Consider the following 24,904-nt stretch of genomic DNA (forward strand, 5'->3'; position numbering starts at 1 on the left):
TGAGTACATGCGGTCAACGCGGGCTGTTTATGTTATCCCGAGCTCTAATGTACTGACTAACCTGGCGAGACGCTGGCCGATGGACGTGTGCATGTAGTCATTAGAGGGGTGGGAGGGGATGGGAGGAGCTGCTCACCTCTCTACACGTGTTAGACAGCTGACATTACAACAGCGGTGAGCAGGCCATTCACTATTCACACCACCTCCAATACACACACACACATATTATATATATATATATATATATATATATATATATATATATATATATATATATATATATATACACATATATATATACACATCCATTTATTTTTTGACAACTCAGTACAATTGTTATAGTCCACTATTTATAACCCAGTTAATTGACCTCAACTACTCGATACTATAGTATAATCTATGAATTCCTAATGTTTAAATAAAGAATTTTTGTGTGTTTTCCCTGTCAGGAATTTCAGGAAGTGAATCACATCAAATTAATTTCACCCAGAGGTTAAAGGATGTCATATCATAGCCTTATTAGGTCGATGTACAGAAGTAAAACAGACTTGTGTATACAACTTTATATCAACAATTATACGGCAAGTATGTGTCCGGAAGGAGGGTTAGTTGACATACTCAGTGGGTGGGGTGGGGGGGGGGGGGTATTGTAAGTTCAAAGGGTGTGGGGGCGATTTAACGAACTTTCTCACGTTCTGACTTGCTAGCCTTTGAGAATTATTTTCATTCGCGTTACAAGAGGTCGTATTTTAAAAAAACTATAGTTGACATAGTTTGCTACGAAAGGTGACGCTATGACTACTACACAGAAACAAAAACCGAAGCTGAGGATCTTGAAGTTTGTACAGCCTTGTTAAGTCCAAAGTCGAGCTCCTAAAGAGGGGGAAGAGGTAATTTACACAAAAAAAAAAAAAAAAAAAAAAAAAAAAAAAAAGGTTAAAAAGATTTGTAAGCTGTGACCTGAAGAATCAATAACCCACAAGTCCTCACACAAGCCTCAGGTCTAGAAGACAGCCAATGTTATGTAGCAGTTAAACCCCCGGAGAATCATTAAAGTGCCCGAAAAGTCCAGAGAAATCCTAGTTGTTTGTCCATTATTTGAGAAGTTGATGACTGGCTACTAAAGTACCATCAGGCGTGCCACAGTTTGTATGGCCAGGAATCGGCTTCTGTCTGGCACTATGTGGTCTTTAAGAAAACACGAGGATATGAGTCGTAGACGGGAGGGGTGGGGGAGAGGTAGGGGAGAGACATTGGTGGGGTTTATAGGCGATGGGACGTTGCCAGTTATAGGGAGAGACGAGGCACTCGGGTGCGGTCTAACCAAGACAATATAACCATTTATCTAAAGAACTAATCAACCATCCACGCAGAAACTATTTATCTAAGGAACTAATCAGCCATTCACACAGTAACCATATATCTAAGGAACTAATCAACCAATAACGCAGTAAGCTTTTATGTAAAGATGTAATACATAAATCAGAAAGCCTGCTCTCTTTACCTCACACATTACTCAGCTGCCGAGGTAACCATTTTATCGATACGTAACAACACTACCTCAGCGGACACAATCAAACCTCTACAGTAACCAACATTTATTTACTGAAGGCATCAGGTTTTACTCAGTCAACTGTAACCTATGACTGATGACTTCTGCTCCACAGACATTTCACCCGAGTCTGCGACAGACTGTCAAAGCCAGACCGGCTAGCTCCAACATTAGACAGGAAACCATCTCACATTCCCGGCTTCTCAAGATGGAGCACCAACACCACAAGACCCACACTCGGGTTTTTAATTCCCCCCGTAATCACCAAAAATTTGAACAAAAATGATAGCCCTGACAGTCATGATGAATCGACCTAGTATGGTACAAACTATTAGGAAAGGTAAACTAATAAACAGAACATACTCGGTGATAGCTAATAACTGGGTTCCAAATGACACCACTTTTTATAATTACAATTTTGGTTGAAAATGTATACCGCAAATATTCATCTGTTTTCCCACTCCATAATCGACTACATAACGTTTGCAAGTTTTTGCCGGGGTTAGATAACAACAACAAAAAGTGTAGCACTAAAATGCTGTAGATACCTACCATAAGGTTTATTGCAAGTAGAGGCATGATTAAGTGAGGTGGATGATTAATTAACGGTTGTTCAGATAAAAATAGCGTCTTAAAAAATAAAATAAAATAAAAAGAGTGGCTAATTAGAGGTTTTTATTAGCCGTGTTATATAATGCACCTGAGATAAGCAAGGGGTGGTGAACGATGCACCGAGCAACGCGTGGCCAATAGAGTGGCTAGATGGGGAGGAGTGGGGAGGGGGGGGGGGGGGATATTGTCAGGTGTTCATTTCATAATTGCTGACTTCATAGTTTACACAATTTTGAGGCTGGTTATCTCCCGTTTTGCATACACTGTGATGTATTTTCCCTTTTGTTAAAGTTGGAACGTTTTAAACAGTTGGATAAAGCGATTCTGTATTTACTTCACGCAACAGCAACCTGCGCGATAAGAGAAATGTTAATTAATGAATGTGTATAAACTTACACAGCAGCGATAAGTGAATAAATGTCACGTGGGGGATTGTGAAAGAACAGCGAGCAGGTAACGATTTCGCCAGCACTGACCCACATTCCGCAGCCGATTGATTTCTCCCATCGATCTGTCCGATGCCCGTGTTTTTTACCTTGGCCTTTTATTTTGCGTGGTACAAACAACAATTAGGCTTAATTACAAGTCCCGACACAACAGACGGGGACGGTTGCTAGTTCCCATGATTGTGATTAGCCCGGACATAAGAGGTTCACACGCAACACACAAGCGCTGCCATAAGCTAGTGTCACTTGTCAAGAAAAGTATAAGCAAGTTGTCAGTGACTCGCCACTTAAAAAAAAAATAACAAGTGAGAAGCACCGAATTGCTGGCTAATTGGGAAGTTATGGCCATGCCCAGCAAGTGGCCAAGGACGGACGGCAAGACCTCCTCAGCCCAAGTGCCGGGGCCACATCTCGTTAAACGGCCATCAAGCCGCATTAATTACCTTGACTAATTCAAGTAGTTGATAAGAAGATGAGTGGCGCGGTGTTTGATGAGTCTGCCAGAGGTCACGTGATCGCTTCCCCAGAAGGAGGACTTAAAGAGACCCCCGTGGCGTGGTACTAACCCCTACTTTCACACGCCATCAAAGCCAACCCACTCTGTGGTTAAAAACTATCAACATCCTAAAATTCAATCAAGCTTGGTTTTAAATTCAGAAATGACGACAGCAACATATTTTTAAAAAACCAAAAACTTTCAAAATGAACCCTAAAGCACGTATGAAAAAATAGTGCATATAAAAATTACTTCATTATTTAAAATCAATACGTATTCGTTTGTTTTGTTTCGAATTATATTCAAACCCTCGCGCGGATGGTGGCTGTTTTGTTTAGTTTTTAAGTTTAAAAAACGTAACTGGAAAAAGATTTTAGAGATATTTTTCTACAAGGCCGATAAAAGGTAGGAAACTTTGACACGTGCAGAACATCATTTTTTTTTTTTTTACAATTTTTTTTTTTGCCGTCCATTTTGTAAGCTAAGACCGAGTCTGTTTTAATTATATGGTAATCCTATTTGTGTTTTTATCCTTCTGTCAAAATTGAACAAATATTAACATTGCGGTAGAGAGCAGGAAATACATTTACACACAGCGATAAAAGAGTGAGTATTTTAACCCAATTCTTAAAGTTAAAAATTACGAATGCACGTGCCTCTATCCCCACAACCCCCCCCCCTCAACTAATAATAACACCGGAGCATAAATTGTTCACCTTGACCTACTGATCGAACTCACGTCACCACGGTAAAACTAGAGCTTGTTGAGTACACGTGCACAATACTATGCCCTCGTTTAATGCTCGTATTATTTGTCCCTTATCACCGAGTAGCGATAAGGGAACAGGGTCAAGTCCCACACTAAAAAAAGGGGGAGCCAGATGGGTGAGTAAGCTATCAATAAAACTCAACATTTAGCAGTGCATGTCAGTGACCAATGTTACAGCAACACACACATTAGATGACCTCGATCAAACTTTCACACCTAAGGATACGCAACCGTATGGTCACTTAAGACAGCCCTAGTCTTACTAAATATTACAAGAGTACATAACCTTCAACTGACAAAAACCATGGCAGTATCTCAGCAATGCTCTGCTATATGAGGTAACTGTCAAACATTAAAAACCCAGCAAAATAAATCATGAGGATCTACCCACAACACAATCTTTACAATACATAAAAAACCGGTAGTGTAATAGCTTTGTGATATAGAGAAAAACTTCACCTAACAACGGGGTATAGAAAACATGTCCATGTCGAGCTGTGCATTACACTGGTTGTGTTTGGGTGATACTCACTCTAAGATACAGAAAACTAATTGTGTTTAGGCGCGACTAGCTTGCAGATGACGAAAACTCGATCTAATAGTGTTTAGACGTGCATGCCATGGAGACATGAACAGACCGCAAGCCTTGTCACCAGTCACTCAACACAAGAAACAAGTGCTATACGAATTGGTTTACTGGAGGACGGGAGTCTGCAATGATGCGTGGTGTGAGGGGTAACCTGCTACCGCAGCGGTGAGTAGAATCGGATGTGGGGAGGGGAAGACTGGGGGATAGCTGGGTCGCTGGCCACTGTAGTGAGGTGTTTGGTACAGCTCACCGTCTGCAACAATGGCAATATCAAAACACGGGTTAGTGTATTTTGTCTTACAACTGTTGCAAGTCGTAGGTTTCAGAACATGGTCACCCCAGGTCATGTTAACTAGGTCTCGAATGAGTTTTTACCGTTGTTCTAAATGTCACTATAGCTTTAAGTCTAACAAGAATCGCATTCATAAAACTATACAGAAAGCTGAAACAAATAATAGACACTAGATTCTATATGACAAGTGGACATTAAGTACGGCTCAGAATAAAAGGGTAAAGAGTACGAGCAAAATTTAAAATAGTTGCTAAAAGAGATAAATCAATACGAGGTATAAAATCTGCACATCGTTGGGGAAGGCACAAAATAGTTAATCAAGCTGACTATGCAAATCCCCCTCAAAGCTTCCGAAAATAAAGGTCAAGTTTTTAGTGTTCAAATATTCAGCGAGGTGGATAGCGCTAGCAGTAATAAAACAGCTCCTGGCTATAGTTGTAGCAGTGATAAAACAGCTCCTGGCTATAACTGTAGCAATAATAAAACAGCTCCTGGCTATAACTGTAGCAATAATAAAACAGCTCCTGGCTATAGTTGTAGCAGTGATAAAACAGCTCCTGGCTATAACTGTAGCAATAATAAAACAGCTCCTGTCTATAGTTGTAGCAGTGATAAAACAGCTCCTGGCTATAACTGTAGCAATAATAAAACAGCTCCTGTCTATAGCTGTAGCAATAATAAAACAGCTCCTGGCTATAGCTGTAGCAATAATAAAACAGCTCCTGGCTATAGCTGTGGCAATAATAAAACAGCCCCAGGCTATAACTGTAGCAATAATAAAACAGCTCCTGGCTATAGCTGTAGCAGTAATAAAAGTAAAATCAGCTCCTTGCTATTATAGGCTATAGCTGTAAAAGGACAGTTCTAGGGAACTAATAGATCAGCCTAACACATGCAGCTCAATGTCCCAGCAAAATAACATGAGTGGTATTTCTAAAGGGCCATCCTGCAACACATATAGTGGCCCAAATTGGCCATCCAACAAAAAACCAACAAATCCCACATGGGTTCACAATGCTAACCCTTAAGCACCCCCCAGCACCAGATGTGGTAGCTCTAAAGTACCCAGCACCAAATTTAATAGCCTTAATGCACCACCTAGCACCAGATGTGGTAGCCCTAAAGTAGCAGATGTGGTAGCCTTAAAGCAGCCCACAGCACTAGATGTGGTAGCCCTAAAGCAGCCCACAGCACCAGATGGGGTAGCCCTAAAGCAGCAGATGTGGTAGCCCTAAAATACCACCCAGCCCCAGATGTGGTAGCCCTAAAGCAGCCCACAGCACCAGATGTGGTAGCCCTAAAGCACCAGATGTGGTAGCCCTAAAGCAGCCCACAGCACCAGATGGGGTAGCCCTAAAGCACCAGATGTGGTAGCCCTAAAGCAGCACACAGCACCAGATGTGGTAGCCCTAAAGCAGCCCACAGCACCAGATGGGGTGGCTAGCCAGGTGGCAAACACACAGAGCTATCAAATATCTAAACCAGACCAGGGGAAGCAACTGGGCCACATGCTGGTACACACACACTGTGACAGGATATAAACATTCAACATTTGTAAATACAAGGAGGGATAAGGCAGGCATCACACTGTTCAATCATACATCTCATTACCACACAACTACCTTATGTCAAATGTAGAATAACACCAGCTATATTTAGTTGTTTATGAAAGAAATTATTATTATCTCTAATAAAGTTTTTATAGATCTAAAAAATAGAAACTGAGAAAGAAGAAAATGACACAAATTACATCACATAATTACTTTTATTAGAGATGCAAGTATATGTATATCTAAAATTGAGGTGTGGTGCATGTAATTATACACACATTGGTTTAGAGTATTTTTAGAACATGTAGAAAAACTCTTTGAAAAAATAAGGTGCATTTGGATATATGCCAAAGTAACATTAAAAAAAATAGTGTCTAATTTGTCCAGCTGACAATTTGAAAAAACATTTTACTAACTAAAATTTGAGTGGATTGGAAATGAAAAATATATTGAACTAAATATTCCTCATCTAATCGCTGCTGGTTATCAAAGATAAATTCTGGTATATAATTATTCAATTCTAAAAGGTAATTTATAACCCTATAAGATACATTTTATGAGCAATTAATCATGTTACAGCTTATCTGTTGGAATTTGACTAACACTTTAAATTATGAACTTCTGATGGAATAAGGATATATTTTGCTTTGTTTTTATTAGGAACACATAATACTTGTAGAAAAACAGAACTGCTAGGCAATTAGTCCCAAATATATTTCATTAACTTCTAGTGAGCATGTCACAAGGAAAGCGATAAAAATTTTTTTAAGGTGAATGCAGAATCAAGGGAATTAACAAATTTAACTCACCCTTCTGGCGACTAGAGTTCCCTCCCCATCATCATCAACTTTCATAAGTTCTGTTTCTTGAGAGTCTATAATAGTGATAAAATACTGAATAAGAACATAATTAAGAGAAAAAATTTCCAACAACTTGAACCCTCAACTAAAAGTTCCAATTGACACTGGTGTTTAAGGTTAATAAATATTTTACAAGAAAAAAGTTTCAGTTTATTAAGGCAAGATTATTTGGAAACAGGATGAGAGACTTTAATGAAATCCAAGTGCATGTCTGATAATATTCTAAAATAGATCAAGATCTCCATGAAATGTTGTCAAAGTGTTTAAAAAATTAAAAGAACAGTTAACATATTGAATGAAAACAAAAATTAGGGGGAAAATTGATGTAAATTTTTACAAGTAGATTTTTAAAAATAAATTCGTTGAAATACTAACACCACTTAAATGGAATTAGTTATTATTATATCTAGCTATTGCAAAAAAAAAATTCACTACTTTCAAAAGGTGGTTTACACATTTTCTATAAACAGAACCTAATATCCCTTTGAATCTCAACTCTAATTCCCCACTGTACTATGTATATCATCTTTAATTCCATACTTCATCTCCAATTTTCCAGTGCCCCATTTTTGACTCCCCGATATATCAATTCTAATTTCCAACTGTATCTGGTTTCTAATCCCTAAGTACCTCCTATCTGATTTCACACTATTTCCTATCTCTGATTCCCCACTACTGCATCTATATTTCCCATTACTACTATATCTCTATTCCCAAACGTTTCTATGATTCTCTATTGTACGAGAAAAATGGCCCGTTGAGGAAGGGAACAACGGGCGCTAGGCTGATAGTGCTGTCTCTTTTCTCTAAACTAAAACCAACCCACCCCCCCACACACCACCCCCTCCCCACACACCACCCCCACCCCCCACCACACACCACCCCCACCCCTCACCCCCACACACCACCCCCTCCACACACCGCCCCCCCCCACCCCCCACCCCCCCAAAAAAAAACATGTCTACCGTCCCATTCAACGAAATATAATTATATACTTTTTCCAGTGTCCGTACCCTCCCAGAAAATTCTACCCCCGCCCCCGAAAATTTCAAGTACCCCCACCCCTCTCCGGGGAGGAAAAAGTCTGAAAGAAACACTGAAACCAACCCTGCCCCCACACACCACCCCCCCCCCACACACCACCCCCCCACCCCCCCCCCCCACACACCACCCCCCACCCCCCCCCCCCCACACCACCACCCCCCCCCCCCACCCCTCCACCACCCCCACCCCCAAAAAAAACATGTCTACCGTCCCATTCAACGAAATATAATTATATACTTTTTCCAGTGTCCGCCCCCTCCCAGAAAATTCTACCCCCGCCCCCGAAAATTTCAAGTACCCCCACCCCTCTCCGGGGAGGAAAAAGTCTGAAAGAAACACTGAAACCAACCCCCCCCCACCCCCACACACCACCCCCCCCCCCCCCAAAAAAAAAACATGTCTACCGTCCCATTGCAAGAAAACCACTTTTTAGATTAGACACATTAATTAGGCGGTAATTTTATTATAGAGTATCGATGAAGAAATTTCTTTTGAGTTGGGGAGGGGGGGGGGGGGGCTCAGACGTTCTTACGCGTGGGGTGGGGCTTCGCCCCTACCCGAAGAATTGTATGCAAGAAACTCTTCACGCAAACCATTTAGATTAGACAACATTTCCTTTGTATTCAATGTTTACACGATAATCAATGACGTCATTATATTACTGTGTGCACTTTCCGCCTTGAGATTATTTTCAACTACATGCTAAATGTGTCGACGTCATACTTCGTCTTTCGAAATACTATGCATGTTTTTAAATTGCTTGTGTTTTCTCTAGAGCGTTCTTGTCAGATTGAATTTTTTTTATGTTTTCTCTAGAGCGTTCTTGTCAGATTGAATTTTTTTTATGTTTTCTCTAGAGCGTTCTTGTCAGATTGAATTTTTTTTATGTTTTCTCTAGAGCGTTCTTGTCAGAGCGTTCTTGTCAGATACACAGACAGACAGCGAAACTATTATTATAGATTTCAACAGAATTTAACATCAATATTAGACCCCAACATTTCTATGAAACAGGAAAACTTACCATCACGCAGGCTGTCACGAACACTCATGGAGACCATAGCTTCTATTGGGTTTTTACTCACATTCCTGGGAGGCCTGGAAATAATAAAACATTAAAAAGATTATAACCTGGTAATTTATAGACCAGGACAAACACACTGTTCATATCCACGGATTTAAAAAATACAACTTAAACAGATCAATATCTCCCTAAGATCTGAAAACAAAGACAATAGTGCTGTTGTGCTAATGTGATTGCCCACTTACATTTTATAATACACTAGGCATGCTGCCCAGCTTCGCTTAGGCTTTCGAAAACATTGAGAATTTGAATGCTTAATTAATTCGCCCGAGGGTCGGTCTACGACCTCAAGAGTTATGAAGAGGTTCCTCCGTGGACATTTTTTTTCGATTTATAGCTCATATAAGGTACCGGTCAGTCGAGGTCAGTTTTGACCCCCTCATCGTAGACTTTTCGGCCAACCGGCCCCCGTGCTCTGTCGCCCCAAGGCAAGATCATGTCAAATTTGAAGCGCCTGCGGCGCCGGGAAGTGCCTTATCGGACACCCGACAATCTAGATCTAGATCTAGAATCCTAATTGAATTTTTTTTTTTAAGTTTAGTCCGAGCAAAATAAAAAAAAAATACATTAACCAAGTTGACTTGGTGGGTCTCGAACCCGCACCACCTGCGTGGTTTATAGTACACTAACATCTCCGCTATTTAGGCACCTTATAAAATAAAGAGAATGAAAGACGTATTTTAAAATCTTAACTTACGCGAAGATGCCTATTCTTTCAAATTAATTTTTTTATCCCAAATTAGCCAGTTCCAAACAAAGATTTTGTATAAATAAATGTTATGAGTTTAGGCCGGAAAAATTGTATACATTTCATAGTGTACGTAGATCTAAATCTAGATCTAAATCGGCAGATGACGTCATTAGTAAGCAATAGTGTCGTCACAGTTTTATGCGTTCTTTTACACATCTATTAATGCTTTTCCGGTTGCATAAATAATACTGTTTCTCTATATTCGAATACGCCTTTATTTTATATTTTTCTTCTTTAAATAAAATTGTGGTTATACATTTAAAACATCTAACATATTATTTTCAACAAAAGTCCGTATAAAGTTCTCCATATATCGCTGCCGTTTCTGACGTGATGTCCGGCGAAAATTTTTTGCGGACAGAGAGAGAGAGAGAGAGAGAGAGAGATGTGCGAACGTGGCCCATTATAGATTTAGATGCAGCGGGGTTGGGGGTTTTTGGGTTGAGGTGGGGGAGAAGAGGGCTAGCTAGTTTTCTCAACATATTCACAGTAGTTCCAGGTTTTAAACATTAGAAGATGTAGGATTTTAATCAACTACAAAATACTACATAAAAATATCTATTAAAATAATAGGGCGAGTAGAACTGAGACAGAACATAATTGAGCTTGTGTGGTCACTAGTTTGGCACATTGTAGATGTGTTGACATGGTCTAAAGTTTGGTTCATCTTTGTCAAAGATGTAGCAAAAGTGCTAATTTGAGTAAAATTAAAACAGCCCATTTCTCTTTCATACATAAAATAGTTGTTCAAATAATTAGCCTTTTTATTTTAAATTTTGACAAAGTAAAAGAGAAAATGGATTGGCAGAAAAATATTTGCTGAATATTTTCATCAAATTGGAAAAAGCAGATTTTGATTTTAAAAGTGGGAAAGCTACATTTCTGTGTTTTATTAGTCTGATTAAATAATGAAAGTTTAGAAATTTTTCTATTGTTTTAAATGTGGCATTAAGAAATATAACAATTGGATCAAAATAATTTCTGTAATAAAAGTGCTAATGTAACTTAAAACATGGCAAAGTGCATTCAACACAACTGATTAGTCCACACACAAGTGAAAAATTAGGGTCTCTGTGTAATAAGAAGTTCCAACTCTCACAGCAAAAAAGAAAAAAAAAAGAAGTTTAGTGTTCAAAAATCAAACAAAAAAATGATATTGAAAAAGTTGAAATATACCAACATGTTATTACCAGAGTAAGAAGTATTGTTAGTATTGTGACACAAATGTGTTCTCTGAGAGATTTCACTATCAATGTTGGTAGCATTTGATAGATCAAAAATCTACACCGATAGATACAAACAGTAAATGCAAGCTGGGAGGAAATAGAGAAGTTTTCACTGCAAATGAAATAAAATCAGGAGTCCAAGTACTCACTTTACAATTTGAGTGGATTTTTTTTTACATTTTCGTTTTTTTCTGTAGGAGCAAATCAACACACGTGTACAATTTTCATCATGGGACAAAATAAGTTGGACTATTGCTAAAAGTATAACCATTGAACAACAGCTTCGGAAATGAATAAAATTACTATGACTTTACACCAAGCCACCTAAATGTTATACACAGATAAAACAGGAGCTGTCAGTGGATACAACTATAAAAATATTTCATCAAAACAAGCAAACCAGCAGGACAAAGCAAAATTTTATCTTCTATTGGTACAACTAACCTAAACCTAGTCTTAACTCTAGCCCTCAGCAGAATAGAAAAAAATCCAATATCTGATCCTTGGCTGCCATTCTTGGGTATAAAAAGAAAACAAAACAAAAAACAAGTTAACTGTTGGTTGGATGACAACCACTACCAAACTTACATGGCTCTGGCAGGCTCTGGGGCTGGCAGAGTTCCATCTCTGTACCCATCCTCGTCCTCATCGTCCACTTCCTCGTCTGTGTCTTCATCATCGTCATCTTCACCATCATCCAGGATAACTGTTTTTGCAACTCTTTGCTCAGCACCCATTTTACTTAGATGTAGAGCTAGCCTGTCAAGATCCTATTGCAAACCCAAGATATTACATTAGAAAAACTTTTTATTTGTGACCTTAAAAGGGTGGGTACACAACAATAATAGTGTGAATGAGTATAGAAAATGATACAACATAGCTTATTGTAAAATAGAGCATTTACATAATGTATAGTACAATAATATTGAAACAGTTTAATATACATGATTTGTGGTTGATACTGGGTCAGATTTTGATCAAACTGAGACTTACATCTGGTTTACTGACTGGTGCACCAAATGGTCCTGATGGTTTGGCACCATACGGTTGTTGCATAGGTTGATTGCTTGGGCTTGAACTGTCTGACTTGCGAGATTGTAAAGCTGGGTTGTCAAACAAGAGGATTTGTCAGAACAAGTTCAGAAAAAAGTAATCATGCTAGAAATATGGTTAGTATAGAGTCATCTAAGTGTTGAATGTATGCTATAATAGTTGATTTTATAATACTTTTTAAATGACTTTTTTAAAATTTTGCCTTGTATTATATTTAATTCAATTTTTTAAAACCAACATTATGAAATATCTGTTTTGTTTTATATTTCCCATGTTGTTGCATATATAGTCTAGAAAGTATAAAAATGACATGGGTGAAGTGTAAAATGTACAGAAAGGGAATTTTCCTATAAGATTAAAAATAAAAGAATTATTAAGTGTACCACCGGAATCCTACCTAACTCTACTACCAGTGTACCGTTTATGTATTAAACAAAATGCTTAGGAAATGTATGAAAAGTAACATATATCAGTGTTTGACATCCCAAAATGAGATACTGCAATAATTGTTTAAGTTTTATATAAAAAGCTGGACTTGACCTACAAGTAATTTAAGAGTAAATAGGTGCTGAAGTACTTGATGTTTATTGCTTAGCAAATGAAATCAGTCAAATAAAAAGAAAACTAAATACAACCAACCAGGATTTTGAGAAGGTTGCACTTGGTAGGAAGGCTTTTGTCCAGGGTGGTCCTGGGGTATTCCAATAGGTTTGTACTGGAAGTGACTAGACGATGGCCTCTGTGGCTGTTGTGGTTGCTGTGTGGGCTGGGGCTGGGGTGGGGAAGGGTGTGGCACAATTTGGGGTGGAGGACGGTATGCTGGAATCTGTGATGGTGGTGCTATCTGAGGTTGGAAGGTAAAAATTAGTGTTACTATGGTAACAGAACAACAGGAGTAAACAAAAAATAGATTAACACAGTAAGTGAAATTTTAATCATTAAAACAAAAAAATTAATTCAGTAACAAAAGCATTGATCTTCTGTAACTTGTTAAAATTGTATCTTTTCATTCAACTGTGAAATAATATTTTAATGCAAAAAATAATTAACAGACCTTAGTGTGAAATGGATTATTTATAACAACCTAGTGCAAAAAATATATGGTGCCTTAAAAAATGGTACCTATCATCAAAAGATTGCATCAATAACATTTACATAAGAAGCAGCTCATTTAAAGAGTCATGGTTTATTTACACAACGGACTTGACTAACAATTCGTGCCCACTATAACGTAGGAAGGTGGATTTGTGTGCTGCAGAAGATGAATGCAACCAAAAGTGCCAGACAAAATGGAGCTAATTTCAATTAGCAAAATGTAAACTAATGTACTGGGAAATGAAAATAGACCAGGAAATTTAAGTTACAACTTATAAACTCTATGCTTAGTGTTCAGTGTTTCAACTTTTAAAAGCCAAAGTACAATACCTCTTTAAAAACAAAAGATTTTAAGCATTTTGCGATTTGACATTAAAGACAAATCTGTAACAGTTTAAACACATGCATTTCATCATAACTTGGGGGTCAAACGCATAAATTTTAATGAGAAAACGATACAGATTGGCAAGTGTGCCATTTAAAAAAAGGTTCACATACAGCACAAGACATGAACCAAGATGTAACTTTCCCTGTGTGCTCTCAAATTTTCCTTCAGATTGAAACAACTAAGCAGATCCCTATAACATCAAGAGACCTCTTAAGTAAACTAATTATTCCAACCTGCTGAGCTGAAAGAGGACGACCAGGTGGACCAGGCTGGCTGAGTCTTTGTTGTGCAGCAGCAGCATTGGACCGAGGATCCTGGCGCTTGGCATCCTGGATTTGTTGAAAGTTTCTTTTAAGAGTGCTCTCCCCTGGAATCTGTAGGATTGAGCTAAAAGAGAAAAAAAAACTAATTTGAATTTTTAATTCAATTGTTAGGTTATAAATAGATGTAGAAACTATATTAAAAATAGTTCTGATTAAAGCTTAATTTAATTAGTGATTAGTATACTAGAAATATAGCACAAAAATAAGTCACCCTACCTAGGTTCGCCTGGCATAGTTGTATCATCCTCTTCCTCATTATCACTGCCTTCATATTCAAACTCTGTTTCATTATCCTCCGCTGCAATAAAACAATATTAAAAATAGAATTTCTAATAATCAACTGAACAAAACAACAATTAAAATAATCACCGCTTTTTCATTTAGAGAAGACATAAAACAAGTCTTACCTTTTCTATTTTTCTTATGTCTGTCTATATGGTCCTTGAGTTGTATGCGTGTCTGTCTCTCTGTGGGTTGATCTCTGATGAAAGGGTGTTTAAGTAATTGTTCTGTTGAATGTCTCTGTGTGTAATCTTTGATCAAACATGACTCTACAAAATTATGAAACTTGCTTGACCTGTAAATTGCATAAAGAAACATCACTGAACACTACGCATACAAAACAATTATTGGAGGCAATTAGAATAAAATATTAAACTATAAGCTAGATTATTTGATATTTACTATCGCAAGGTGTGACATATTTACAATCTGCCATTGAAAACAAGGGAACTATAAGATCAAATAACTGGTTGGATTCTCCCTTTATTTCCTCTAACTAATGCAAGAAATTTTCCATAACATTTAAACAGCTTTCTTAGTACTTAGTTCTTTTTTTTTTCAACTGTAATCCTTTTTAGTTAGTCCTAATAAAATAGTTACTAAGCCTGAAGTAAATTTTAACCAATATATTATTTTTGAAAACTGACTAAGAATTTGATCAAGACTGAGAAAACAATTTTTTTAAAAAGGAACTTTAAAATATATATATATATTTTAACCCCACCACAAGTGTGTATAAATTCATAACTAATTAGAATAAAAATCACAAATTGATATAAAGACCAGCTTCGAACATACTGTTGTGTTACTGGGATATTTGCATACCATTTATTTGGATTTTTCAGCCTTGGAGGGGCATTCCTTGGGATCAAAAACAAAGCTCTCATTGGATGCATATCACACAATGCTGTAAATTAAAAAAAAAACAGTTTCATCAGTACAGAGACAATAACTTTACAGCTGATCTTTTAAAGCTAGGTTAAACCTATTTGGTCTTAGCATTTTGTAAATATACCTCTGAATTTTTAAATTCAGTCTTACAGAAAACTACACCAGAAAAATGATCCCATTTTTAGACTTAACTATTCTTATGGGTGGTATTGTGTGGTAAGCATACACCATTACATCCAGCTGCCAAGTCAAATACCCAAACCTAACTCCTGAGATTTTGGTTGTAACTCATGTACACTAACATCAAACAAGCATAACTTTTCATTTACTGCAATTGCCTTACAATTAAGAATAGCCTTCTAGACTACTCAGCATGGAAGGCGAAGTAAAATACACAACAGACTATTCTACTTCACACCAGGAAATAATTTCAACTAAAAACTCATTAACAAAAAAAAAACTTGAGATGCTTTTATATTTTCTAATATGACTATTATAGGTGGCATGTCTTATAGATTTTGGGTAGTCTACTGGACTAGAGCATGGTTTTTTCTAAAATTAACTATAAAAAAGCTACAAATATTAAGCAAAAAACTTACGTGGTTTGCCTTCTGCCATCTCAATGGCTGTAATTCCCAATGACCACAGGTCACTCTGAAATAAAAACAAACATAATTAAGTGACCAAAGAAAATAACTGCTAGAGCAAATGGCTAAAAGCAGCATGTAAAATTATCATCTTTCAGTGTAATTTGAAAACAAAATTCTATACAACTAAGCATAGTTTACCCTCTTGTCATATGTGGCATCTGGATTCTCATCACAGGCTATAACCTCTGGTGCCATCCTGCAACATACAGGTCATTACTGAACAAAAGCACTACAATGCTTGTCTGCAAGTCTAAGAATTGCTTAAACGTGTTTTCATACTATCAGTTCCTATCATTTTTCATTTACCTTGTTATTCCCCTAACATAGCACAACACATGCAGAACTTACCAATACGGTGTTCCAATGAATGTGTTTCGTCTCCCTATTGTTTTGTCTAGTTGAGCACTAACTCCAAAATCCACTAAACAAAAATGTGTTTATTATTAGCATACATTAATACTAATAGTTTCGCTGTCTGTCTATGTATCTATCTGACAAGAACGCTGTAGAGAAAACACGAGCAAAATAAAAACATGCATAGTAATTCGAAAAACGAAGTATGACGTCGACACATTTAGCACAGAGTAGAAAATAATCTCAAGCCGGATAGTGCACACATTAATATGACGTCATTGATTATCGAGTAAACATTCAATACAAAGGCAATTTGGTCTAATCTAAGTGGTTTGCGTGAAGAGTTTCTTTCATACAATTCTTCGGGTAGGGGCGAAGCCCCACCCCCGCGTAAGAACGTCTGGTTTTAATTTAGACTTTTTCCTCCCCGGAGAGGGGTAGGGGTACTTGAAATTTTCGGTGGCGGGGGGGGGGGGGGGGGGGGGGGGTGTGGGGGTGGTTTTAGTTTAGACTTTTTCCTCCCCGGAGAGGGGTGGAGGTACTTGAAATTTTCGGTGGCGGGGGTAGAATTTTCGGGGAGGGGGCGGGCACTGGAAAAAGTATATAATTATATTATATTTATATTTCGTTGAATGGGACGGTAGACATGTTTTTTTTTGGGGGGGTGGGGGTGGGGGGGTGGTGTGTGTGTGTGTGTGGGGGTGGGGGGGGGGGGTGGGGTGGTTTTAGTTTAGAGAAAAGAGACAGCACTATCAGCCTAGCGCCCGTTGTATCCTTCCTCAACGGGCCATTTTTCTCGTGTCTGTATATTAGTTAAGGAAATTTCACTTCCTTACATAACATAGCTTAATGGTAAAGACTATATTATATGTGATTTTTCTTTTAAATGCAAAAAATCCATACAATTTATACGTGTGTAAAATGTCCACACAAAAAACAACAGCTAACCGAATATTGTAAAACCTGTAAAGAAGAAAAAGGTGCAGCAGTCAAAGTATTTCCTTACCTAATTTGACCTCAGCATTATCAGTAAGTAAAACATTCTGTCCTTTGATGTCTCTGTGAATAACTTTGTTGTTATGGAGATGTGCCAGGCCCTGAAAGTGATACAGCCATTAAAGCATTGAACTTCTGGCTCAGATATCTACAATATGCTACTTCTCTATTGTCAGTTGCCATAACAACCATAAATACATGTATATGTCAGTGTTCGATAAATTTACTTTGAACCCATTGTGGGAGATGCTTTACTTTACATGATGATGTAAGTATGGTAGTACAATACAATCTTAATGGAGAGCTCATGTGTTTGAAATAGCAGGACTTGCATCAGTACATACATACAAGAGGATAAGATTAATAGAGCAGTTTATTGCTTAAAAGCTACAAGGTATCTATCATTTCACATATTGCTCAAACAACTTTGTCCAATCTAAATTTGAAATCTTCATTTTTAATCACTTTTCCCCTTTATTTATCTGACTACTACTTAAAACATCAATTTAACCAGTCCCTGGTCCGAACCATTTTTAGGTGAAATATTTAGCCACGCAGTCAACAGCAAACCTTCTACACATTCAACTCTCTCCTATCACTCTGCCCTAAAGGCTTGTTAGAGGGATAAAAGCAGTCTCTCACTGCCAATTAAGTCGACTAGAAACGGAACATCAGCTACACCAAACAAGACTACCAGTGGATTTTTTAATAATAATAATAAAAAAAAACAACCAAGTTACAAAAATAGCTTCAAAAGTACTAGATTTTTAAAAAACTATGTTTCTCTTAGGGTAACTTAACTTTACCCCCTAATGCAGATTACAGCAAGACAACAAAATTTTATAGGAATAAAAATGCCTGGAACACACATCAGAACTATATAAAAAAAAATTGTTAAAATTTAATGCTAAAGAAGTTTAATCAATAATCTCTGGTGCATTACAGAGCAGCATGAGTTTTGTTCCAATCTTTGCCATACAACTCGAATTAATGGCCTGGGAACATTAATAACTTAGTTTCATCTTGCTACAAGCTGAGTAGACATTACCACGTTATATAAACAGGATATAAAGTTTGTCAATAATATTTGTCGATTCAACTCCAAATTTCAAAAGAATTAAATTAAAATAGTAAAAACCCCTAGTGCTTTTAGTTGTATTTAATATGATCATATAGAATTAGACCTGGAGAAAACAAAGATGGGAACTTTCCAACTTGACAATATTAATCAACTGTTGACATTCACACAGGTCTACACTTATGATGTATAAACTCACACATAGAGCCAAACTTACCCTTAAAATTTCCCTGCATACATAAGCTATCCACTCTTCTTTAAGGAAATTACCTTTAGTGGCTGCAATAACAATGCAAGTGTTTATTTACAAAATACCTATCAATATAATCACTGTAAATTTGCAATGTAAATATAAAGTTCAAGAGGCAGAATCTAAAAGTTAAAGATTAAAAATCATATTTTTTAATATATAAAACAGAGTAATTAAAACAAAGAATAATAGTCTTATACTTATGCAAACATTTAGCAAAAAAATTATTTAATTGTATAATTAGGTTTCTTGTGAGTTCAACTTAATTATTAACTTAATATATATAAATTAAAAAAGAAAACAAATTGTTAAAAAACGAATTAGTAAAGAAAATAAACAACAAAAATACTCTTATAAGCCAAACAAAGAATATTGAAACAAATGGAAAAATGATTTTATGAAAACAACAAAATGACAGCCCCACCTATCAAATATATTAAAAGAAAATAATGTAAATAACTGATAAAAATCTACGTTGCTTATGGTTTAAATTGAATCTTTTTGGGTTTTAACATTCCACAAATTTAAATTATCTGTTGCTTAGGTTTGGTATTTAACATTGCACCAAGTGAAAGATTCTATTGCTTTAGCTATAAACAACATCCCCAGGTTGGAGAGAGTAGAGGGAGCTTCTTACAAAAGATGTGAAAAAACATTTACCTCTTCTGAAAGTCTCAGAACCTAAAGCTTGATAACAAAATGTAATGGGGTGAGATATAGGCAACACAACAGTTAGTTACAGCTACATAGTAGTTTGACGGAGCAACATCAGATATACACAATACTATGTTAAAGCTAAAGACTTGTCTAACTACACAGTATTAAGTTAAAGATACAGACTAATTTTAATAAAGCCCCATAAACTACTCAAGTATAAGTTAAAGCTACAGTCTAGTCTAGTTTTGATGAAGCAGCATAAACTATACAGTATTAAGTTTAAGGTAAAGACTAGTCTAATTTTGACAAGCTATATAAAACTACAAAATGTTAAGCTTATGACTAGTCAATTGTGAAAGATCAACATAAACTATACTCAAAACTAAGTAAAAACTAAGACTAGTCTAAGCTAAATGGAGCAACATCAGCTATACATAATACTGAACTAAGGCTACATTCTTAACAGACAAGTTCTAATCTTGCTTTAAACACCCACAATGTTAAACAAGAAAGAATTCACAAACTACAGCAAAAAAGCTTAAAAAACAAAGCCGTAAGCTATAAAAAGTAATCAGAGTAACAAATATACAAGAGCGTGTAAGTAATTCTATGCCAGTGATAATGTGCTTCAGAGCAAAGATGAAACAAGTGTCAAAATAAAACATCAATAGAGTCAAATGTAAGATGACACAGAACAAACAAATGAAATGAAAATATCTGACTAACCTTTGACTAGATCTGTAACTGATCCAGCACCACAAAACTCCATTACCAGCTGACCACAGGGAAAAGAAAAAAAGAAAATTAGTTTTATCTTAACACAAGGGAAGTAACACTAGTAGAAGAGATTAAGTTGAACAGAAAAATAATAATGTAAGAAGAGAGGCTGATTTTTTTTTTAATCTAATAAAATATTTCATGTCTACTAGGTTTTTTTTTAATCATACAATATTTTTTACTGAATATAGTTTCATATTTTACATTCAACCAAATACCTAGACAATAAGCCTTCACTCTCTATAGAAAGTCAGTGTTTATCAAAATAATATCATCAATTAAATTATCTTACCCAAAGCTGGTCATCTTTGCCAGGGGGCCCTTTCTTAATGAAAGCACCATAGTAGGTTGCTATGTTTCGATGATTGGAAAACTGAAAAATTATTAGATACTCGTTTTCAAATAACCCATTGTGGTGAGAAAGAAAAAAGACCAAAAAAAGAAATGAAGTTTCCAATATTAACTTCAGTTGAAACATTCTGTGAAAGAATTAAATCATTTTTATGAGTGCCATTAAAATACTGTAAGACTAACTTTTTAACCAAAATTAATTATAGTTGTAGTATTATAATTTCCAAAATAAAAGGGGGAAAGCAAATTAAAAATAATACACATTTTTAAAAATCAAATCAATAGTTTTTTCACTCAACATATTCCTTAATATACATTGTTTATTTGTTTACTCTATTTAATGACTTAAAGGCTGAAAAATATTTAAATCTCAAACCAAAATAACCCACTGTGTTGAAGAAGCTACCCAAAAATAAAAGAGAATTGAATTCAACTGTTATATTTTTGCATATTTAAGAAATACTTGTATATAGCCTAAACTTGTTGATAAAATCAATATGTTGGTACATTGAAACAGACTAACCAATTTTCACTTTTTCATGCAATATTTCCTCAATAAAAACCAAGCTTATTAATTATTTGAGCCAAACAAGATTGCCAAATAAACTAAGAAAAAATATTTTAGTTATCCAAATTCAATAATCAGTTGCAGCTTTAAAATACCACAAAAAAAAGTAGCAACTGATTCAAAGTAGAAATCCTATAGTTTGCTCATGGAACATTTCCTCAATAAAAACCAAGCTTATTGTTCCCCACCAGGCTACCATGGGGAGAATGTTTACCAAGGTAATCTTCTGTTAGCTGAAAATATTAAAAAAGAAAATCTTCCAGCATTCAGGCTTGTTTCATCTGTTAGGGAAAGCTCAAAATTTTTTTTCCCTCAATAGAAAAAAAAAAACAAAACTAAACAATTCCTGGTCCCTTTTTAAAGTAACAATTCTGCCAAATCAAAAATTTTATGTGTGCCTTGATAATTGAGATTTAACAAAAACAAAATTTTGCTTTTACCTTTTTCAATACATTGATCTCTAGTTTTATTTCTTCTTCTTCATCCTGAAATGAAAACGGTTGTTTTAACAGTGGCCATTTTTGTTTAATAAATATATATACAGAAAAAAACTATGGTGTTTTATCTAATAAGGTACACATAAATTAAATGTAAAAACAGACCAAAAAATTCAACTATCAGCATGCTGGCAGTTCTAGATATTTTAAAAAGGAAATGTAAACCTTTTCATTATGTATAACTATAACAACTGTTAGAAAAAGTGAACAAAAGGTACACATTATATTTGATAGAGTTTCTATGATGCTTTAAGGTTTCAAGACAAAACATATAGAGCTTTTCTAAATAAATAATAAAATAAGGAGCAGCTGACCACAGATCTAGTTGATTTATTTTAAGGTCATAAGGTATCTCAACACACAACAAACACAGAGAAACACTTACCTCAGTGACTGTCATAACTTTAATGGCAGCCAATTGTCCTGTTCTGGTGTGGCGACCCTGAAGATTGAATAAAATCTACATTTAAAATTGTGTAGACATTTGTAGCTAATGTAACAAACAATAGGTGCAAACAAATTGCAGCAAATCTTCAACACATTTATTTGAGAAGTGGCAAAAAAGTTTAGGCCTATAGAGAAATGCTGTTTGTATAAATACAAATTGTCAAGTACTGCAGGTAGTTAATTAAAAGATGTTTTGGAGATATGGAGACTGGATAATTTATGTTAGTATCAACAAATAGGTTCAATCAAATGAGAAATGTTTAATACAGCTGACAGCTTAAGAATCAATTGATTATTTTATGTTTCGTTACAATGACAACCCCTAATAGCAGTTTGAAAATAATAGTCTACCAATATACAAGTACAGGCCACATAACATTTACACTTATTTGGAAATAACAGCACATAGAATTAATTCACAGATAACTAAAAGCCACTAATACACATTCTATAATCCCTGGAATTATTACACTACCGTATCACATGGCTGTTCCTTTAGTAGTAATTTTGATTAAAAACAAAACATTGCTTCGGAAAGTCAATTGTTAACACACTCTAAACATCAATTTTCATTAATTTAACTTTTCTCTTGGGAGAAATATTTCTTGAAGGAATATAACATACTTTCAGGTGAAGGGATGGAGAAGAGAAAGAAGAAAATTGTGTAATAGTAATGCAGCATAGTTAAAAGGTGAGCAATCTGAAAATGTTAAGAAAGATCTGGTGAATCTTGATGAAAGTGTTTAGTTTCAGTATCAGCTGTGGGAATCACTGGATTAAACTCCCTCAGTGACAGAAGCTATGAACACCACCCTCTCCCATCTCTGACCATACTTTTTTACAATTTTGTTGACTGAAGAACCAACAGCTGGCTGAAAATGACCAACTAATGGCGGTGTGAGGTGTGTGAAAATACAAATTAAAAAAAAACAACAGCAAATGACCAGTTCAAATTAAAAAACTACAGCATGTTCTTAATTTGGTGCTATATTGCTAGATGTGACCTACAGCAAAAGATTACTAAGTCTTTTAAAACTATCAAACTACGGTGTGTATTATAAAACTACCCAGGTTGATCATACTGCTCCAGTCACAGCTAAGCGGATCAATGTATCTTATCCTGATATTACGACAATGGCGTAAGATACACATATGGTCATAGGGTAGCCTGCATGCCCGAACTAAGTTTCAGCAGAACCAGCTGTAATCGACTCATTGATAATTAAATGTAAAAAACAACAATCATTGTAATAAATAATTCTCTTAACAGACTTAAGTCCATTGTCAAAGTCATCATAGCCATCAATACTCATCAGCTACCATACAGCTGGCATGCTAATTCAAATTCAACGCCATCCAGATATCTAATACCTTGCCCAACCAACATTGTGGTTGTTTATTAAAAGACTTCTTCAATATGAGATATATCCACTGACGCCCCAGTCCAACAGATTTGTCTTACAGGTGAGGAGCACTATAGTTTCTTACACTAGTTGTTTTTTTTTAATTTAAAAAAAAATATCTCATTCATAGGAGAAACTAAGAAATTTAACTAATGGTCTTTGATATTCTGAGAGCCTGGAACTAATCAGGGCTTTAAATGATCAATGATATCTATAAACTACCTAAGGTAGTAAAAATTTATTCCTAACATATGACCAGCGAAATCCCTGAAATTAATTGACTGCACACATAACGGAGACCCCACCAACTACCGCCCACACAATAGAGATGATATGCTGATAGATAAATAGCCTTGAGAGGTAGTGGCCATATATGCTATGCCTACTTAGACTGGGCCTAAGTGAGGAGAGGGTTCTCTGTTCGACACAACAGTGACAATATGCTGATAGATAAATGGCCTCTGGGATGTACTGGCCTAACTGAGGGTCTAGTTCTCTGTTTGACACAACAGTGACAATATGCTGATAGATAAATGGCCTCTGGGATGTACTGGCCTGAGGGTCTAGTTCTCTGTTTGACACAACAGTGACAATATGCTGATAGATAAATGGCCTCTGGGATGTACTGGCCTAGCTGAGGGTCTAGTTCTCTGTCTGACACAACAGTGACAATATGCTGATAGATAAATGGCCTCTGGGATGTACTGGCCTAACTGAGGGTCTAGTTCTCTGTTTGACACAACAGTGACAATATGCTGATAGATAAATAGCCTCTGGGATGTACTGGCCTAACTGAGGGTCTAGTTCTCTGTTTGACACAACAGTGACAATATGCTGATAGATAAATGGCCTCTGGGATGTACTGGCCTAGCTGAGGGTCTAGTTCTCTGTCTGACACAACAGTGACAATATGCTGATAGATAAATGGCCTCTGGGATGTACTGGCCTAACTGAGGGTCTAGTTCTCTGTTTGACACAACAGTGACAATATGCTGATAGATAAATGGCCTCTGGGATGTACTGGCCTAACTGAGGGTCTAGTTCTCTGTTTGAAAAGTGACGGTGTTAACCAGCCATGTCAGCGTGACCTACACATCAATGCGCGAGACGCCCATGTCATGACATTCCTTCTCCAACCAGCTTAAGACATGTCAACTGGGCCACACTTCAACTGCATTTAAGTAGACAATTACAACCTATTCACGACAGCTCTACACCTGAAGTGACACATTACCAACCCCGACTAAAAACGATATCAATTCCCTTTTAAAACCTGAACGATGTTTTTAATATTTGAAACCAAACGCCCTATATACGTTAAACCTGCTTTGCTCAACAAAATAGCCTAGAGAACTACGATGCCAGTTGATAAATACAGAGCACACTCCCTTTAATAGTGTGCCGACAACATCATAATCAAACACATACTTCAACATGGGAAAAGATTTTTAAAAAAGTTTTAAGTTTATGGCCAATACAAGAAGCCCGATGTATAGAGAGGAGTTGTGCTCGCCTCCTACAATTACGCTCAACGGGGGAGTGTTGAATGGCGTCACACACTAGCGGTAAATTACAG

At 36.3% G+C, this 24,904-nt stretch overlaps 1 protein-coding gene across 6 annotated transcripts in view; it reads right to left on the reverse strand.

The window, feature by feature from the left end:
• LOC131931120 (serine/threonine-protein kinase mig-15) overlaps positions 1-24,904 on the reverse strand; it is a 71,388-nt gene that overhangs the window by 35,070 nt on the left and 11,414 nt on the right. For 4 of the 6 annotated variants that reach the window (XM_059287826.1, XM_059287822.1, XM_059287825.1 and 1 more), the window contains exons 3-22: positions 21,864-21,920; positions 21,422-21,466; positions 20,355-20,435; positions 20,012-20,060; positions 19,289-19,315; positions 18,596-18,657; positions 17,311-17,401; positions 16,299-16,371; positions 16,089-16,146; positions 15,900-15,954; positions 15,235-15,316; positions 14,535-14,704; positions 14,344-14,425; positions 14,038-14,191; positions 12,961-13,165; positions 12,262-12,371; positions 11,857-12,038; positions 11,418-11,459; positions 9,232-9,305; positions 7,116-7,180 (exon numbers count right to left, since the gene is read on the reverse strand). In XM_059287826.1, the coding sequence (XP_059143809.1) occupies positions 7,116-7,180; positions 9,232-9,305; positions 11,418-11,459; positions 11,857-12,038; positions 12,262-12,371; positions 12,961-13,165; positions 14,038-14,191; positions 14,344-14,425; positions 14,535-14,704; positions 15,235-15,316; positions 15,900-15,954; positions 16,089-16,146; positions 16,299-16,371; positions 17,311-17,401; positions 18,596-18,657; positions 19,289-19,315; positions 20,012-20,060; positions 20,355-20,435; positions 21,422-21,466; positions 21,864-21,920 (1,764 nt within the window). The remainder of the gene's footprint in view (positions 1-7,115; positions 7,181-9,231; positions 9,306-11,417; positions 11,460-11,856; positions 12,039-12,261; positions 12,372-12,960; positions 13,166-14,037; positions 14,192-14,343; positions 14,426-14,534; positions 14,705-15,234; positions 15,317-15,899; positions 15,955-16,088; positions 16,147-16,298; positions 16,372-17,310; positions 17,402-18,595; positions 18,658-19,288; positions 19,316-20,011; positions 20,061-20,354; positions 20,436-21,421; positions 21,467-21,863; positions 21,921-24,904) is intronic. The other 2 variants (XM_059287823.1, XM_059287824.1) reach the window with 2 other exon arrangements.

The sequence above is a fragment of the Physella acuta genome, unplaced genomic scaffold, assembly GCF_028476545.2.
Source record: "Physella acuta isolate Inbredline_101_S28 unplaced genomic scaffold, ASM2847654v3 ptg001894l, whole genome shotgun sequence".
Classification (NCBI taxonomy): Eukaryota; Metazoa; Mollusca; class Gastropoda; family Physidae; genus Physella; species Physella acuta.